Source organism: Carettochelys insculpta, chromosome 11 (assembly GCF_033958435.1).
Source record: "Carettochelys insculpta isolate YL-2023 chromosome 11, ASM3395843v1, whole genome shotgun sequence".
Lineage (NCBI taxonomy): Eukaryota > Metazoa > Chordata > Testudines > Carettochelyidae > Carettochelys > Carettochelys insculpta.
The window spans coordinates 41339797-41359093 of NC_134147.1; the positions used below are offsets into that span (position 1 = coordinate 41339797).

Here is a 19297-nt window from a genome sequence, read left to right on the forward strand (position 1 = left end):
ACTGAAGTCTCAACTCGCTACGTGGCTAACCGTAGACTGACACTGGTAAGTTTTAGGCATCTAAGCTGAAGTTGGCCTATATCACTGATACAGGCAGCAGGGATTTTTTCCCTAAGGAGTCAAAAATCTGAAACGTTCTCAGTCCCCACTGCAGCTGCTGATTGACAGCACATCGCCAATCCGTGGCCACAACTTCACTGTTAAGGTTGCATTAGCCTCTGAGCTCCTCCCCAACCCCTGCACTCAGTCCTGAAGGAGCCTCCTTGGAGTGGCACTGTGGTGTACTGGGGCTTCATGCTGTGTCCCCTTTTTCTGTCACCTGCCTCTTCAATTAAGCAGAACTCTGCAGCTCCACTGCACCTGGTACTCTGTACGCCTGTAGGGTAATGAGACAACCTGTGCACCATATCATGTGCCTAAATGGTTATGGGATTTCCAAAACAGATCGGTCTCCTCTCCACCAGTTGGGGTGAGTGCAATAGGTATGGCTGGAGCTCCTGACAATGAAGGGACTTGAGGTGTCTCTGCCAGGGCCATTACCAAAATCACGCTGCGTTCTGGGCTCTGGCCCCATCTCTTTGTTTTTTTGAGGGCTTGAATTTGCAAACTGATTAGTCCTTTTACGTATGTTTTGTTAATGGAATATCCTGTTTTAAAACAAAACTAGGCCCACACCCGCAAAAAGCCCAGACATGTTATCATGTGGAACCACACTGACCCCCACAAACCAAGTTGGGAGCTTTAGATCCACTGCACTGAGCTCAACCTCAGCTAGAGGAGAACTGGGGCTTATCTCGTTCTCTCCCATTCCCTTCCATCCACGCCCTCCATCTGCATTCAAATCAACCTGCTGCCACTGCTGCTTCCTCCTCCTCCAGGCTGTCCAGTCCCCTGGAGTAGGATCACTGACTGTACAGGAGTGACTGTTCCGGCTCTCAGCCCCTGGCTGGTGGGTTGAGAAAAGCGGTTGTGGGAAGTCCTCCTTAGGATCTGCTGTCCCAGGAAGAAGCCTGAGTCATGGGAATGGTTCACGCTCAGTCTGGTCAGCACAGAGGAGCTGTGAGGGGATGGGAGGTGTTCAGTGCAGACAGAGACTTCGGAGAATTTAGCTGCCAAACTGTCTCATCTGGGCCCATATAAAGTGATTTTTTGAAGCCTATAAATTAAGCATATTTCGGGAAACTTTCACAGAAATGGCTAAAAGCATGTAGTAGACATCGGGTGACACTTCTGACAGACTTCAAATCCCTGGTCTGCAGCACAGAGGTGCTAGTGTTTCTCAACAAAATGGTGATAAGTTTTTTAATTTTAACATGGCCAAAATATTGCATTTTCCCTTACCTCACTCATAGAAATAGTCTGAACCGTTTAACCTAAAACCTCTCCCAAAAATATCAGTAGATGCAGAGGCCTGGTGTGGAAAATTTCAGCCCAAGGGACTTAACTTTGGCAAAGTTAAAAGCAACTGAAAAGAGGGTCTTATACTGGGATGTGTGAGGCAATCTTACCTCTAAGTGACACTATTTGTTCTGCCAGTATTTAAGATCTAAACATAAATGTCAATGATCCAAATAAGGCCCCTAGCTGTTTCTTTTCAATTGTTGGGTATTTGTCTCTTATCAGTTTTTTCATTTAATTGTATCATCCAGAATAATCTCCCTGGAAGGGTGAGTTGTTAAATCTGCTTGGCCTATTTTTGGTCCTCTATAGGTACCTTTGTCAGATGATAACAGGTTGTTCCTATGAACCACTCCTGCTGCCTTTAGAACCACTCCTTTGCTTGAGCCTGTCACTCCCAAATATTTTTATAAGGAGGAAAGTTGTGGAGTTGTTTACAATATGAAGATCTGACTTTCATTGGTTCATACTTCACCGTTGGGTGGCCAGACATCCCAGGAATTGTTGCCCTGATCTGCTTTGGGAACGGGTGGACAAGACGAGAGAAGGTTGGTCTTGCCCAACATTCTTGTTACTGCATTCACGTAATGTGTCTACGTACAGGCAATTGTCTCCCTTGAAACCATTGCATGTGCTGTGGTCTTTTCTCTTTTATTTTCCTCTCTCTCGCTTTGTCCATTCTTCTCACTCTTATTTGCCTCACATTTTACTTTTTTTTTTTTTTTTTTTATTTCCTTTTCTCAGTAATTGTGGTTAATTATATGGGCAGCTTTCTGGTTTTCTTGAGGCTACTCCTGCAGAAAACTTCCTTTGGAATCACTAGTCTGTACTAAGGTGAAACACATTAAATATACACCCAGGTTTCTCTTTGATGGGAGGAGGAAGATGTGAACATGTCCTTTGGTTGTTATTTAGATACCAGTTTTTAAACTGGCAATTTGTTTTCTTCCACATGCACAGACTGTTGGTTTGAAGGGGCTGTTTCAGGTATTGATTTCTTAGGCCTCGTGGACAGTACAAACTTAGGTTGATGTCAGTCAGTTTATGTCGACCTAATTATAGAAATGTCTATATTTAATTTTTTGCTCCCTCCAATCTAACTGCCCAGCCTCACTAACTCCACTTCCACAAGGGAGCATTGAGTCAAGGTTGATGTAATTAGGTTGATACAATGTCCACGTACACATTGCATTGTTTATGTCAAACGCTACGGGCTGTCAGGAACCTTCTCCCAACCGCATGCATGTGGAATGATCATAAAAAGCACTCCTGGTAAGGACACACACTGCTTACACAAGAAAGACACAAGCGATGTAATTACTATAAAGTGATATAATTACCAGTAATGCATTGAATATGGTCTCACATGACCACCTGATCAGTAAATTAGGGAAATGCAGCCTCGATGGGGCTACTGTAATATTGGTGCATAACTGGCTGGATAACTGATTCTCAGGGAGTAGTTATTAATGGTTCACAGTCATGCTGAAAGGGCATAACAAGTGGAGTTCCCCTGGGGTCAGTTTGGGGACTGGTTCTGTTCAGTATCTTAACCAGGGACTTAGATAATGGCATAGAGAATATGCTTATAAAGTTGGCAAATGACATCAAGCTTGGAAGGGTTGCAAGTGCTTTGGAGGATAGGATCATAATTCAAAAAGATCTGGACAAACTGGAGGAATGGGCTGAGCTAAATAGGATGAAGTTTAATAAGGACAAATGCAAAGTACTCCACTTGGGAAGCAACAATCAGTTTCATGTATACAAAATGAGAAGTGACTGTCTAGGAAGGAGTACTGCAGAAAGGAATCGAGAGGTTATACTCGACCGCATGGTAAATATGAGTCAACAGTGTGAGACTGTAACAAAAAAGCAACCGTGGTTCTGGGATGCATTAACCAGATTGTGGTGACCAAGACACGAGAAGTCATTCTTTTGCTCTGTTCTGCTCTGCTTTGCTTTGCTCTGCTCTTATTAGGCCTCAGTTGGAGTACTGCGTCCAGTTCTGAGCATCACATTTCAATAAGAAGGTGAAGAAATTGGAGAAGGTCCAGAGAAGAGCAGCAAAAATGAATAAAACACTTTAATCTAGAAACCATGACCTGTGAGTGAAGATTGAAGGGCTTGAGTTTGTTTAGTTTGGAAAAGATAAGACTGAGAGGGGTCATGATAGTGGTTTTCAAGTACCTAAAAGAGTGTTGCAAAGAAGAGGAGAAGAATTGTTCTCCTTGACGTCCGATGATAAGAAGCAATGGGCTTAAATAGCAGCAAGAGAGGTTTAGGGTTGGACTTTAGGAAAATCTTGCTAACTGTCAGGGTTAAACACTGGAATAAATTGCCTAGGGAGGTTATGGAATCTCCATCATTGGAGATATTTAAGAGCAGGTTAGATAAACATCTTTCCCGGATAATCTAGGTGATGCCTAGTCCTGCCATGAGGGCCCGGGACTGTACTTGATGACCTCTTGAAGTCCCTTCCAGTTCTCGTAGTCTGTGATTCTAGTGTGGTAGCTGAAAAGTGATGTTCCTTAGTTTAATTTAATTGTCGCTCTGAGTCTAATCCATTTCCAGTTGTCTCTGTAACTGAATTCTCATACAGTTCCTAATTACTCTTCAGTTCAGAGTAGCTGGTACTCCAAATTATTGCCCTGCACAGTTAACTCCTATCCAGATTGTTCCCTCATTCCTGATACAGTTTTCAACAGGACTCTGACTTTGTGCAGCACCCATGAATGGGTGAATCTTGTGTTGATTTTTACTGTGCCTGCATAGTGCTTGTTGTCCCATTCAGTGTTGACCGCTCTCGTGATTTTTTTGTATGTTTGTTAAATCCTTTCTTAGCCAGCATGTGCATAAGTCCCACTGACTTATGCTTAAATGCTTTGATGCGTGTTCAAATTCTGCCCACAAAAGACAAGATTTGGTCTTTACTGGTCATTGTGAATGGTGCTCGTGGTCTACAGTACTTATCATCCAGCATAGATATCTGGTAGATCCTCTTATTAGTCTAACATTTTTTCTGTCTAACTTAAGTCCACTAGGACAAGTTAGGCCAAAGTCAATCCAGCTGTAAATCCACAGACTTATGGAGAGCTACAATAGTTGATGAATTTGGTTCTTCAGTTAAAACAATTGATTCCTCCTTCAAAATGTAATCAAAAATATAAGTTCCATCCTGTCCCTGGAGCAATTCCCTGGATGCTAGCTCCACTTACGTACAGCTGAAATGTGCACAAGTCAGATGCCATTATCTGAATTACATCCCTCTACTTAACTTCTTGCTTGTGACCTTACTTCCACTTGGGATAACTGTAGGAAAATACCAAATCTTCATGTACAACAGACGGTTCTCACAGCATGCTGCAGACTTCGCTTCTTGGCCCAGTTGCCTAAACATATGCTTAAACTCTCCAGCAATCACAGACATACAAATTTAATCGTGAAGAGTGTGTCATCCACCCTCTGTTTTTGAAAATGGCTATGATCACTGCAGCCGTGCTAAGCTATCGTTGCAGGACCTGGAACTGCAAGCAGCTTAGGCAGTTTGGGGCTTTGTTACGAACTAAGGCTCCTGCGTGGCTTTGTCAGAAAGCCTTTCCCAGCTGCAGCCCAGTTTTGAGTGAACGCATTTGGATGTGTAGATTGGAGTGCACCCACAAGCATTGGCTAGTGGCTCGGGTGCTGGACAGAGCGATAGGAAACTGGGCTTCAAACCCTAGCTCTGACCTGCCATGTGACCTTGGATAAGCTACTCTTTGTGTTTTTCCTCCATCTCTGTCTGTCAAGGTTTTATGTTCTTCAGGGCCTACGTTGTCCTCCCCTCATCCCTGCCCCTGTTTAGTGTCTAGCGCAGTGGAGCTCTGATTTCTAGGGGCTGCTGTCATACAAATGTAACTGAAGAGGAACTGCAGAGGCCTCTGACAAGGGGGAGTGAAGTCTCTATTCTACAGCCTGGGTGGTATTAATAATCAAAACCAATCCACCACATCCTAAAGATAGGGTCACGCTACAGCTGACTCCAGGGGAAGAAAGGGCTCCTAGCCTCTTTATGTAGCATTGCACTCATGCAAGAATCTGAAATGGCTGGGCCACCCACAACCATGGGAGGGATCTGCAACAGCTGGGTGCAGTGAAGTCATCACCTCCTTTTAGAGGTACAGTAAGATCTGCAGCTCCTTAAAACATTGGGTCTAATTGGTCGCTGCCTTGCAAAGAGAGCAAAGAAGAATTGCTGCAAAAGCCAAGTCACTGGGCCGGATCCTCAGGCGATATAAATTGGTATAATTCCACCCACATCAGTGGAGCTGAGCTTGCTTTATTTTGCCTTAGAGTGTGGCAGCTTTGACCTCCTGTTGCATGGGAGGAAATGTCCCAGGTGAAAGGCTGTGGAGCAGCAGTCCTTTTATGTCTTCTATGATCATAATGTTCCCCGCCCCAGTGGTATGTCACCTCTGTTCACCCCACCATCAGCAGCTATTAGCCGTGTCTACACGTGCACGCTACTTCAAAGTAGCGGCACTAACTTTGAAATAGAGCCTGTCACGGCTACACATGTTGGGCGCTATTTCGATGTTAACATCGACGTTAGGCGGCGAGATGTCGAAGCCGCTAACCCTATGAGGGGATGGGAATAGCGCCCTACTTCGAAGTTGAACATCGAAGTAGGGCACGTGTAGCCGATCCGAGTCCCGCAACATCGAAATAGCGGGGTCCGCCATGGCGGCCATCAGCTGAGGGGTTGAGAGACGCTCTCTCTTCAGCCCCTGCGGGGCTCTATGGTCACCGTGTGCAGCAGCCCTTAGCCCAGGGCTTCTGGCTGCTGCTGCGGCAGCTGGGGATCCATGCTGCATGCACAGGGTCTGCAACCAGTTGTCGGCTCTGTGGATCTTGTGTTGTGTAGTGCAACTGTGTCCGCCCTGTGACCCTGTCTGCAGCTGTGCCTGGCACCCTTATTTCGATGTGTGCTACTTTGGCGTGTAGACGTTCCCTCGCAGCGCCTACTTCAATGTGGTGCTGCCCAACGTCGATGTTGAACGTCGACGTTGCCAGCCCTGGAGGACGTGTAGACATTGTTCATCGAAATAGCCTATTTCGATGTCGCTACATCAAAATAAGCTACTTCGATGTAGGCTTCACGTGTAGACGTAGCCATTATGGGCTATAATTTGGTTTGCATTAGAGTCTATCTAATACATTGGGATTTTTATAACTACCCATAATGCACTTTTGGTGGCAGTATGGTGTGCAGAATTATAAAATTTACTATTAGGATTAAAGTATCAGGAGGTAGCAGTGTTAGTCTGTATCTGCAAAAACGATGAGAACTCCTGTGGCACCATATAGAGTAAAATATTTTTTTGGAGCATAAGCTTTTCTGAGCAAAGACCTGCTTTGTCAGGTGCATGTGAGTCTTTTCCCATGAAAGCTTTTTCTCCAAAAAATCTGATAGTTTATAAGGTGCCCCAGGACTTCTCGTTTCATTAGGAGTGTTTCAGGTGCAGTATGTTTCCATTCCTTGAGCCTTCCTGTAATGGAAGGGGGAAGATGGTACTTGTAACATTATTCAAAATGTACTGTAGGTTGAACCTCTCTGATCCAGCAACCTTGGAACCTGAGCCGTTCCAGATGAGAGAATTTGCTGGAGCACAGAGGTCACATTGTCTAAGAACATCACCAAAACGTTCACTGTTTACGGAGCTCTTAGAAAACATTTCAGGGTAAATTGCACCTTACATAACAGCACAAGACACTGAGAGTGAGGACTTGTGGCTGTAATCAAACTTTCGGGGACCGTGGGGAGCTTGGTGACACCCATGATAAGTGGTCATCCAGCTAACTGAAATCATGCTGGATTATGGATGTTGCCAGTTGATTAGAGAGATTCATCCTGTATCTGAAATAGATCAACAAGGGAAGCAGCATAATTAGTCATAGAAACACAGAAGATTAGAGCTGGGAGAGACCTCTGGAAGTCTAGTCCAACCCCCTACTCAAAGTAGGATCAACCCCAACTAATAAATAATATGATCCTCATTATAATGCCCAAGCAAAACAATATATGGAGGCAGGGACATGAAGCAGCAAAATCCAAGGCTGAAGCCACTTACTGAATGGCAGCCTAACTCTTAGCCTGCTGGCTAAGGTGCTTTGTTCTGTCAAACATAATGTTGGTTGTTATTAGTAATTATCACAAAGTGTCATAGGCTATGTCTACACTAGCCCCAAACTTCGAAATGGCCATGTAAATGGGCCATGTAAATGGGACTAGAACCCAGGATGTCAGGGTCCTATTTCTGCCACTGTGAATAACTGGGGGTCTTGGGCAAGTTACTTACTCTCTATGCCTCAATTTCTCTCTCTATAAAATAGGGTTATTATGTCACTACCTTGCAGGGATGGCATGATGCTTAAAATCTGCAAAGATGTTGTAAGATGAAAAGTTAAGTGAAACAATTATCATTAACAACAATAATTATTATTAGGCTGATCTTAAATATGTTTTTACAGGGCTGTAAATACAACTTTAAAGAAGTGCCAAGGAGTGTTTATGCACACTATGGCCGTGTCTACACTAGCCCCAAACTTCAAAATGGCCATTTCGAAGTTTACTAATGAAGCGCTGAAATACATATTCAGCACCTCATTAGCATGTGGGCGGCCGCGGCACTTCGAAATTGATACGGCTCGCCGCTGCGTGGCTCGTCCCGACGGGGTTCCTTTTCGAAAGGACTCCGCTTACTTCGAAGTCCCCTTATTCCCATCTGCTCACACGAATAAGGGGACTTCGAAGTAGGTGGGGTCCTTTCGAAAAGGAACCCCGTCGGGACGAGCCGCATCAATTTCGAAGTGCCGCGGCCGCCCTCATGCTATTGAGGCGCTGAATATGTATTTCAGCGCTTCATTAGTAAACTTCGAAATGGCCATTTTGAAGTTTGGGGCTAGTGTAGACACGGCCATAGTGTGCATAAACACTCCTTGGCACTTCTTTAAAGTTGTATTTACAGCCATGTAAAAACATATTTAAGATCAGCCTAATAATAATTATTGTTGTTAATGATAATTGTTTCACTTAACTTTTCATCTTACAACATATTTGCAGATTTTAAGCATCATGCCATCCCTGCAAGGTAGTGACATAATAACCCTATTTTATAGAGAGAGAAATTGAGGCATAGAGAGTAAGTAACTTGCCCAAGACCCCCAGTTATTCACAGTGGCAGAAATAGGACCCTGACATCCTGGGTTCTAGTCCCATGCACTATCCATTACACATACTTATGCTTCTAAAGTGTACTTAAGTTACCACTAAACGGGTTCTGCTGTGATTTACACTGTGTTCCCTAGAGATCTGTTGAATCTCAGATGCCAGCAGGTGTGCCTGAATCTGTCCAAACAGCAGAGTTAGTACACAGACTTTCTGGATTCTTCTGATCCTAAGCAGGCTCATTTTTCTAGCAGAAATAGAGTAGCCACCTGTGAGCCAGATGCCCTGCCAGAGCAGCTGGCCTCATTTGTACGGGATCCTGCACACCTTCAGTGACCGGAGGAGGTACTTCTCCAGTCTGCGGGGGTGGGTGTTGCTCTTTGGGGATGCTATTATAAAAGCCTCACTGTGGGGCTGAAGAAGGGGGCCATTCCCCAGAGGCCATCCCCTCACTGGAGCTATTCCCCAGAGGCTTTTCCCTTACCACGTTGCTTGTCCCAGAAGCAGATGGTACAGCACATTTTTCCTTGGGAGGGCAGAGGACCACTGATGGGAGGCCTGAATTAGGCCTTTGCTGGGTGCTTAGAGACATGGCCCACATGCTGGGCTGTATTAAAATAGTTTTGCGTTACTCGGCTGGTACAAAGTTGCCCTAGAGGCAGCACCATTGGCTAAAAGAGGTTTACCTGCTCAGTGGTGGGCATTGCTTCCCTTAAGTCTCCTAAGTCCCCTGCCCAGTGGCTGCTGCATAAAACAAGGCTGGGGAAAGAGGATGCGGCCATCGGCAGTCCTATGGCTGCCATAGCTGCCCCTTGGAGACTGTTGGCAGCTCTAAATTGCACGGGAGGGCAAGTCCAACACAGAGTTGGGGGAGCACAAAGATCTTGGAACCACTTTTACATGCTCATGCTGATATGGGCCAAGCACCCACTGGTGATAGTGTAGGGTCTGAGGTATTGCTTTTTACTTAGGAATCCACATGAAATAAGCCTGAGGTGAGGGAAAGTATTCATGGTCCAACGCTGTCCTGTTTTCCGCATTTGTTTTGTGTCACTTGAAAAAAACATGCCTGTACAAATTCTCATAATATGTGCTCCATGGCACAGCAGCAACATCCATTGGAAGGGGAGAACTCCTCATATTCCTATGTTCCTGACAGGCTTGGCAAGAGTGAGGCGGGACAGAGAAGAGCCTTGTCCTGCTGGCAGCACTCTCAAAAAACGCCCTTTCTGAAATCTGGGAGTTATTTGCTAGCTCACTTTGCATTCAGCCTCTGAGCCAGGGGCTCTGTTACCATACAGCAACATGTTTCAGGACTGCTCTCTGGGAGGCAGGGCTAAGGTGTTACAGTCCCAGGTTCCCAGAGGTTGTGGATTTAAGTCTTGCTTAGTCTCACGCTCCAGTTCATGCAGCTGCAAAATTGGGTGTCTGATTTATAGGGTGAGGGAAGTCAAAGATGCCCAGACATGATGCTACTCACACCTCTTCCTTTGGTATTGTTGACTAAGGAAACTAATGTGCTGTAAACAGTATTAGCACAGTGAGGCAGACTTTGGTTCTTTCTCTCTCTCTCTCTGCAGTTCTCTGGGGCATCACATTACACGGTTTCAATCACACATCCTCTCCTGGCAGGACTCTTGATATTCGCAATCACTGAAGGGTGTGCCCTTAATTACAAAAAGTGGGTGTCACATGTTTAGTATTGGCACCTGTAAAAATGGGACATAGGGTTTCAAAACACATTGGCCCCACTCTGGTCCTTTAGGCAAGTACCAAAGGGATTTACACATCTGCCCGACAACCCTGAGAATGGGCCCATTCTCCTGTGCCAAGTTCAAGCACCTGCAATATTTACAAGATTGGAGTCCTTGATTGTGAGCTCTTTCAAGAGGGGTTCCCTCTTGCTGTGTGGTTGTGTAGCATCCAGTGCAAACCCAGGGCCTGGTCCTCTCTGGGTAGCTACAGCTATGTGAATATTTGCTAATAATCACCACTGATAAACTAGGACCAGCTTTGTAAATTTGGACTCCAGGCTGTAGCCAAGAGGATCTATGGGAGTTCATGCATTAGCCAAAGCAATGTTCTGGCATTTGCTGTTGACTGTAATCTCTTAAATGACTACGTGCATTGATTTTTGACTGTGTGTGCTCTGGGTAACCGTCAGGCAAGTGGCTCTTTCTCTTGAATTAGGTGAAGAAGGACATCTCAGAAGCAAGGATTCTGAGGGACTGTTTTGAGCTTCACAGCAAAATAATTACTTATATACAGTAAACCCTCAATGTAATGGACTAGTGGGGGGGAGGGGTATCTGTTAATGCCAGAGGTCCGTTTAAACCCAAATGGTTATGCTGTTTGATGATGCACTGACCTTCCCAGCCCATCACTCACTTCTTTCTTCTGCACACCTCCTGCCCCATTCTTCCCCTCACATCTCCATCTCCCTCTCCCAATTACCGGGAGAGGAGCCGCATGCCAGCCTGCCTCCTTCCACCTCCTGCACCTCTCAGTGCACTTTGCACTCTGGCTCCGGTGGCCCCAACCAGTCCATGCTGGCAGCTCCTCTGGCCCCCAGCGGCGCTGGTGAGTCGCTGGCATTTACTGGGTGGTAGGGCTGGTGGATGGCGTCCGTTATTTCCGAAGTCTGTTAAGTCGGGGTCTGTCACACTGAGGGTTTACTATCCCTACACGTGAGTCTCTTCTACTTACGGGCCTCCTCCTGCAAAGGAATTTTAATCTCAATTGTGTTGTTATGCTTAATAGCCTCAGAGAGGGAGACGTGTTAGTCTGTAGCTGCACAAACAGGCAGTCCTGTAGCCCCTTAAAGATGAACAAATGTATTTATTGGGAAATGAGCTTTCATGGGTAAGAGGAAATGGTGCTTACTCACAAAAGCTCATGACCCAGCAAATAAATTTATTCATCTGTAAGGTGCTGTAGGACTGCTTGTTAGTTGCGCTTAATGATTTTTAACCATATTTATGCAGCCTCTTGGGTGACTGTCATACTGTACAAACAAACAAGTGCCTTGCCCTGAGAAGTTTGCACATTTAAAATGTGCAAGTTTTTGGCTCATTCCTGCATCCTTTGTGTACGCAAACCTCTCATTGCATTTAAGGTGTGTGGGATTGGGCTTCCTTACTCGGATAAGTGGTGTTTAACTGTTGCAGTAAGTAAAGATTTGTGCAGAAAATAGGCAATGATAAAATAAATATGAGTGATAACTGGAAGCTTCACTGGAGAGAGAGAGAAGCAACACACAGGTATCCCCGAGCAGAGAAATATGTCTGAGAAGTGTGTGCAGCCAACTGATCTGGTGAAAGTTGTAGGGCCTGAATGTACTAAATTGCAGAGACACAGGAATAATTCATAATACACCAGACACCCATTCAAATAGCAGCTCCCTCTCTCCTTTCCCTGAATCCTGTATTTAGAATTGACTTTCCTAAATAAAATTTTGAAAAGCCTATTCCCACAAATGCAAAGTTACCAAAAAAAATTTAACTTGCCAGCTCTTTCCTGTTCTCCCCCTTAACCATCCTTACAATGGTATGGTCTGTGATTGAATGAGACCTAAAGGTAGCCAGTAGACTAGTGACAGCCTCCCTGATTGAGTCCTGGGTTGTCCCCTTCAGTGCTGAGTCAGGATATGCACGTTAATGTTTTCCTCTTTCCTCTTTGTGAACAGGGGCACATTGAGGTAGACAGTGAGACAGTCTTCAGATTAGCTGCCTTGATTTTACAGGTAAGATTATTTTGTGTGTGGCAATTTGTGGTTTGTTTACACTACATTTTGCACATATTATTTGTGGATACTGGGGAGCTGTTGTTTTACTCAGGCAATTTAGGGCATTTACTGTTCAAACAACTTGGGGGGAAGGGGGTGGGCAGGGGAAATCAAATGTAACCTTTTTTTAAGAAAAATCATTGGACGTAGTGATTTAATCAGGTTTGTAGGCATTACACCAGGTTTCTAGCCTGTTTGTCAATCTGTCCTGTGTCAGAAATAATTGACATGTGGCTATTTTTATGGCAGGAGATGTTGGTGGGAGCAGGGAGGCAGGGCGGGCAAGGAAAATAGAATACTAGCCAAAAGTTACGGCACTAGTCATGTGAATTTTCCTTGAAGAGGACTGAAAAACAAGTCTAATTGTTTTTGTTGCTGTTTTGGTAAAAGTAAATAATTTCCTCAGCATTTATTTTATGTTACATCATTAGCCTTGTTCATGTGAAACAAGCAGTCCAATAGAATCTTGAAGACTAACAGTTTTATTTATTAGGTAATGAGCTTTTGTGGGTGAGACCCACTCCACCTCGAGAATTGTTCATGTGTTTTGTTTTGTTAAAAAGTCTGAGCTAAGTTTTCATTGAGAAATGTAATACAGGGTTGTTTTGGCTTGGGCTGCATGAAAGACTCTTTTAGTCTTGAATGGACTCTTAACTCATCACACCACTGACCTTGTAATGTCAGCTTCTCGCTGCACAGAGTAGATTATAGACAGAATAGCTCTTAGGCTACATCTACACTATCCTGGAAGATTGACCTGCTCAGGGTTCAATTTGATGTGCCTAGTATGGACGAACGAAACCGACCTTACAGGGGTTGCAGTCGACCCCTGTACTCCTCGCGAGACACAGGAGAGTTTCTCCTGGAGACCTCTTTTACTCCACATCAACTTTTCCCCACTATGGACAGCCAAGTTAGCTGAGCGCAGATGTGTCAATTTTAGCTACCCAATTGCTGTAGCTAGAATTGCAGATCTGTGGTCAACTTACTTTGCCTAGCACGGATATCACGTCAGGAGTAAAAGTGACGGGTTGAATGTGAAATTCAGCAGTATTTGGTAAACACTGTGCAGGTGGATAATTGACAGCTGAAAATATTAGGGGACAAATTCTGCTCTCTTACATGTATGCATGCAACTCCAGTGACGACCTTGGGGTTGTATGGTTAGAACTGAAGTCAGGATTCAGCCAAATAATCTAAAATTAACAATGCTGAGAAGAGCAAATACTCAAGACTTTTGAAGAGGTCGTGTTTTAATTTGTAACTGTTTTTCAATTGTAGGAAGCTAAAGGTGACTACGCCAGGTAATAACATTTGTCTTTATAAAATATATATGCTTAATGTATGTCTTTCTTTTGTTTGCTTTACATTTGAAACAACCATTTTACTGCAGTCAGCAGGAAAGAAAAAACTCCAGCTTTGTCCAGTAACTGAAAAAGTGAAATCACTGCCATGCTGGACAAAATCTTTTGAGTTCATGCGGTGAAGCGTTCACTTTGGGGATGGGTTCTGAATTCAAACCTTCTGTTCCAAACCACCCAAGTTCAACTCTCACCATCTAATAGGCAAAACAAAAAGCAGTCAAGTAGCACTTTAAAGACTAGCAAAATAATTTATTACTTCTTCAGACCACAGCCAGTTCTTTGAATGTGGGACTAAATAAATGCTCCACCATTTCACCTCAGAGACCAGGACATTCTGTCCTGTATCTTGGTTCCATGTTTTTGTAGCACTTAAAGACCCTGTCTGTGCATAGCAGTAGTTCAGGCGCAGAAAGATGGAGTTTGTCAGCTGCCTGCTTTGGAGATCAATGCAGTGTTTTCTGTGGCAGCTGCCCTGCAGGGGCCTCACCCTTCATGCACTTGACCTCACAGTTGTATTGTAGCTGGTGAGAGATTCGAAATGGCTTGGGGGCTTAGCCATCTAATGCCGCCTAAGCAGCTAGCATTTTCCCTTGACATCTTTTTCTGCCGGTTAAACTTTGTTCCTTGGGTGCAATAACTGGCCTATGGAAAAAATAAAAGCTACAGGAGTTAGAGGGAAGAGGCTGAAATTAGAAACAGCTCCCTGAACAAACTGAAATGCAAAAGGTCAGCTTTAGTCATGTTAATGTTTTACTACTTGCTGAGTTTTCACATAGGAAGGATGGCTTGTTTACACTTGTACACCAATAGCTTTCAAATGACACTGTAAATGCAGGATACCGAGCAATCTGCTTGTCTTCAGTAACAGCAGATTCAGGCTGCAAAAGCCAGCAGCAAGCGCTTGCTTCAGATTTTTTAATTAGAGGATAGCTGTCAAGTAAATTCCAGTTCATCTAACCAGGTGCCCTGCTGCTCAAGACCCTGGTCTGTCTTCTACCAAAGTGGATCATAAAACTCCCATTGATGTTAATGGTTCAAGGTCTTATCCCTTGACAGGAAAGTATAATCTTGTGGGTAAAATGCTGGGCTAGGCCCATGTGTTCAGTCCCCAATTCTGACCATCAGCAAGTCACTTGAATTCACTGTGCCTCCCTTTGCCTGCCTAAAAACAGGGGTACTATACTGTGCTGCTTTACAGGCATTCTGTGAAGATGAACTCATGCCTGTTTGCAAAAATGTGTTGAGATCAGTGTTCCCTTAAGCTGAGCACTTAGGTGGCTGCCGGGGAGAGATTCAGGTGCTGCTCACTTGATTAGCAGAGCGCCCACAGTGAGAAGCGTGTGTTTCTATTGGTGGCACACATCTGCACTTGCCTTGGTGCACATAATAAAATTTCCGCATGGGAAAAATTAGAGGGAACGCTATTTCAGAACATCTTCCCATCTCAGGGAAGATGCCACTGAACAGCAAAATTAATTGCATGGTACCTTTCTTTTCAAAGTGCCGCTCCCAAACTGGAAGTTCTCTTTATGCAAATGTAACTGCTTACAAGTGGGCTCAAACCTGGGACTTCTGGAGCTTAGTTCTACAGTTTGAGCTAAAAACCACCTGGGTCTCTATTAAGGCTGTAGGAGAGACTCATTCTGTCTCTGGATAAGTGGTCTAGGTGCTGCTACATGGGACGGTGAACCGCACCCATACGTATGTGAGTTACACAAAAGCACAGCTTCTATGATTGTTTCGTAGTGGGTCATAAAGAATGAATTAAAACCAAATGTGCACACAAGATTTCTCTACATTAACACTATGGTCAAAAGAAGGAATTTGATTCTGTATCTCAGGAGTGATTATCTGAGTCATCAGCAATAAGGAAACTATCTGTTACCACCATATCTTATAAAAATATTATGGAACAGGTCGTCTGTGCCAAGCCTGCCTTCTGAAGGAAGAACACACTTCAGACACGCTATTATTATTTATGCAAGTATGGTATTTAAGCAGTCTTCCCCATTATCAACTGGTTTCTGATGTATTAGTTGTTCAAAATCCATTTGACACTGGATACTGAATCACTTTGTATGGTGGCTGTTATGAGGTTATGTTTACTTGATATTTTAACAATTAACTTTTCAATGTGGGATTTTGTTTTTAATCAACATCAGTAAATTCAGAAATCACCTAGGGATGTGCTTGCAAAGAGCTGAAAATGGGCTTCGCATAAGTGTGTGTTAAATGGCACCTTCTATGCCTGGTTGATTTTGACACATCTGGTGATACAAGAAATTTTTTGCGCCTGTAAGTTGAAGCTGTGGTTGGGAAAGATATTACTAGGGTTGGCAGCTTTTAAAGTGTGCTTCATATCCTGAAGTTGATCTTAGCTTTGGACTCCCATTGAAGTCAGTAGGAGTCTTGCATGCTGGTTGACTGTTGGTATGCCCTAAGGGATGGGAACAATCACATTCCAAGAAATTATCCCCACGTCCCATTGGGAGAGCACTTTTTGTTTGAAAGCCGTTATTTACACTAAGAGAGCACAGTGTTTGCTTACTTTGAAAACCCTAAGCCCTGTTCCCTGGAGACTGTCCTAGAGAAGCTTTTCAAAATGGCATCTGGAAGATAAAGATTTTTGTCTTCCCCATGTTCATTCTAAATATGGGCAACAGACTCTTGACATGAGAAATTAGGACTAGGCTAGGCCTTTGTCTAGCTCAGAAAGAAATTTCCAGAGGCGATAAGTTTTTCAGAAATGCTGAAGTGCCCTTTTAAGGAGTGACTTAAGAGTCTGAGTCCGATTGACTTTTAAGACCTTCTGAAATCCTAAGTGTCTAAGCCACTTTTGAAAATGGGACATCACGTAGACATTTTGAAAATTGAACTTGGGCCTGGGTTCTAAAAGTGAAGATAGGGGCCTAACTGGAATTTCAAATGTGCCTATCCTGCATTTTTCGGCCCTGGAAGTATCGTGGTCCGTAGGCATTTTTGAGTGGCTGCCATATATAACCATCTCACAGGGCATCCATCTTTCTGAAATAGATGAGGTCTACCCTACTCCTAAACCACTTTGGAAAGTTTGACCCAGGGTACTTTTATTGCACAGCTGGCCATGTGTTTTGGACAACATCAGCCTCTCGTGCAGTCTAAAGTTACTGCTAGTTACAAGAGCAATAATCAGCAGAAGTGGCAGCACTGTACACATGGTGCAGCTCACCACTTATCAGTCCCAGGCAGCTCAGTTCCTTTTCCTGTTTACTAAATTTGTGATCCTGGCCAGGATAATTACTCTGCCTGTGTTTACCAGGAGATGTGTAAGGATATGTCACAGCAATGCACACTGAATGGCCAATCTACGTATTTAATGGGATGGTGCTAGGCTTGATATGGTGTGTCAAAGTCAGTCTTGTTCCTGGGCTTCTGGCCTCTATTCAGTCCACTGGTCCCACTTCAGAACCCAGTTGCCCTTGCTGGGGTGAGGGGTGGTCTGGGGGGAACATGGTCCCCCCCCCACTAATGCCAGATTCCGGCCCAGGGACTCTATGCAGCTGCTAGTGGGAGGGGCTGACTCCCTTCGCACTTGGCGCAGCAGCTTTTCTCCCTGGGCCACACCCCCAGACGATTCCCCCGGTACCTTCTCCAGGCTGCAGCAGCAGCAGTGAGTCCACCCTCTTGAACTGCAGAAGCTCCTCTCTCTCCCTCTGTGGTTTCTGGTGTTCCTGATCCTCTCCTCTGCTCCTCTCAAAGCTGTTCTCTCACCGTTCTGGTCTCCTCGCCGCTCTCCCACTGTGAAGGGCTCTTAAAGGCCTCTTATTAGACTAGTCATGGAGTCAGCTGGCCCCAGTTAGGCTTAGCCAGTTCTGCCCAGCTGCCTGTGATTGTGCTGCTGGTGCTCTGCAGGTCCTTCTGCTTGTTTGGGCTCCCTCTGAGGAGACCCTCTGCCCTGGCCCTGCCACAATGGCCAGACACTTGACCTTTACTGTTCAGCTTTTGAGTTGCATATGAATTAGTGTTGAGTTGTTGCAGATCTGTGGCCCTTTGTCTTCCAGTAATGAAAATGGGGTCAGTTTTGTTCAAGGGGAAGAGAATTGTTTCCTTGTATTCACTTTTCAGTAGTGCCCTATGTACTGTGATTAATTGCATGCTTGAACTTAAAATGAAATGCATATAACTCATCAAATCTCTTCTCATTGCCAGATGATCAAGGGACATGATTATTCCCCTGTATTGGGCACTGGTGAAGTTGCATCTGCAGTATTGCATCCAGTTTCGGTTCCCCCACTTCAGAAAGGATGTGGACAAACTGGAGAATCCAACAGAGGGCAATAAAAATGATTAGGGGCTCAGGGCACATGAGTTATGAGCACAGGCTGAGGGAATTGGGCTTATTTACCCTACAGAAGAGGAGAATGAGGCAAGATATGATACCAGGCTTCAGCTAACTGAATGAGTTTCCAAAGAGGATGGAGCCAGGCTGTTCTCAGTGGTGGCAGAGGACAGAAAAAGAAGCAGTGGTCTCAAGCTGCAATGGGGGAAGTCTAGGTGGGATATTAGGAAATGCTATTTCACTAGGAGGGTCGTTAAGCACTGGAATGGTTTGCATATGGAGGTGTTGAAATCTCCATCCTAGGAGATTTTTAAGGCCAGTCTAGACAGTGCCCAGGATGAAATGATTTAGTTAGGGTCGGTTCTTCTGTGAGTAGGGAGTTGAACTAGATAATACTCCTGAGGTCTCTTCCAACACTAATCTTCCATCATTTGATGATTCACCCTCCCTGCACACACTCCAAAATCCCCAACCCATCAATTATTTTATGCACTACCACATTTGTAGTGAAACAGAAGAGGCTGCAATCCTCAGCTGAGAATGACATGAACCTATAAATTCCAAAAAGATCTTCTCTTGTGTAGTATATTTTAGATCCAAGTTACAGCTTCTGGCATGATTAATGGTTAGAAAAATATTTGTGTTGTATTCATTTTGGAGATTCCACTTTTAACTTAATCTTGATAAAATTAATCTTGTCTCAAGGGGATAAGGAAATTAATATTTTGGGTCTTCTGTTAATTATTCATAGTGTAAATATGCAATATATAGCATAATGCTGCTATGGAAAATTAGCAAACTATCTCTCACTATTCTCCTATAGACTATAAATATATTCTCCAATCAGATACTGTACAACACTGTTTTTATTAAAGCTTTTGCAATACCTGATTTTGATTATCCATCTCCCAATACGTAGTGTGGAATTTGACTATATCAATAATAGCTGTGAGTTCTGTACTCTTCAGGTTTGTGTAGCTTCTGGAGCATGACTAAAATAGATGGAGTGTGATTGAAATGAAGATTGACAATCCTAAATCTTGTGCTCCCAGCGGCAAGGAAAAGATGATTAAAATCAGATTAAGTCACATGTGCAGTGTCAGGAAAGTTACCTTTTTAAAAGTTTACTTTCTGGCAGATAATCTCAGATCATATTTTCCAAAGTAATTTCAGAGCCGAAACCCAGGCCAAACCCAGGCTGCCTCAAAGTTAATTAAATTGCTGGAGGA

The 19297-nt window shown here is 44.1% G+C and overlaps 1 protein-coding gene across 7 annotated transcripts in view; it reads left to right on the forward strand.

Annotated features, from left to right (window-relative positions):
• Positions 1-19297, forward strand: part of FRMD4B (FERM domain containing 4B) — a 139265-nt gene that overhangs the window by 54164 nt on the left and 65804 nt on the right. For all 7 annotated transcript variants that reach the window (XR_012647005.1, XR_012647006.1, XM_075005688.1 and 4 more), the window contains exons 6-7: positions 12288-12344; positions 13668-13690. Coding sequence is in view for 5 of the 7 variants with exons in the window: in XM_075005688.1 (XP_074861789.1) it covers positions 12288-12344; positions 13668-13690 (80 nt within the window). In the remaining 2 variants the exon portion in view is untranslated. The remainder of the gene's footprint in view (positions 1-12287; positions 12345-13667; positions 13691-19297) is intronic.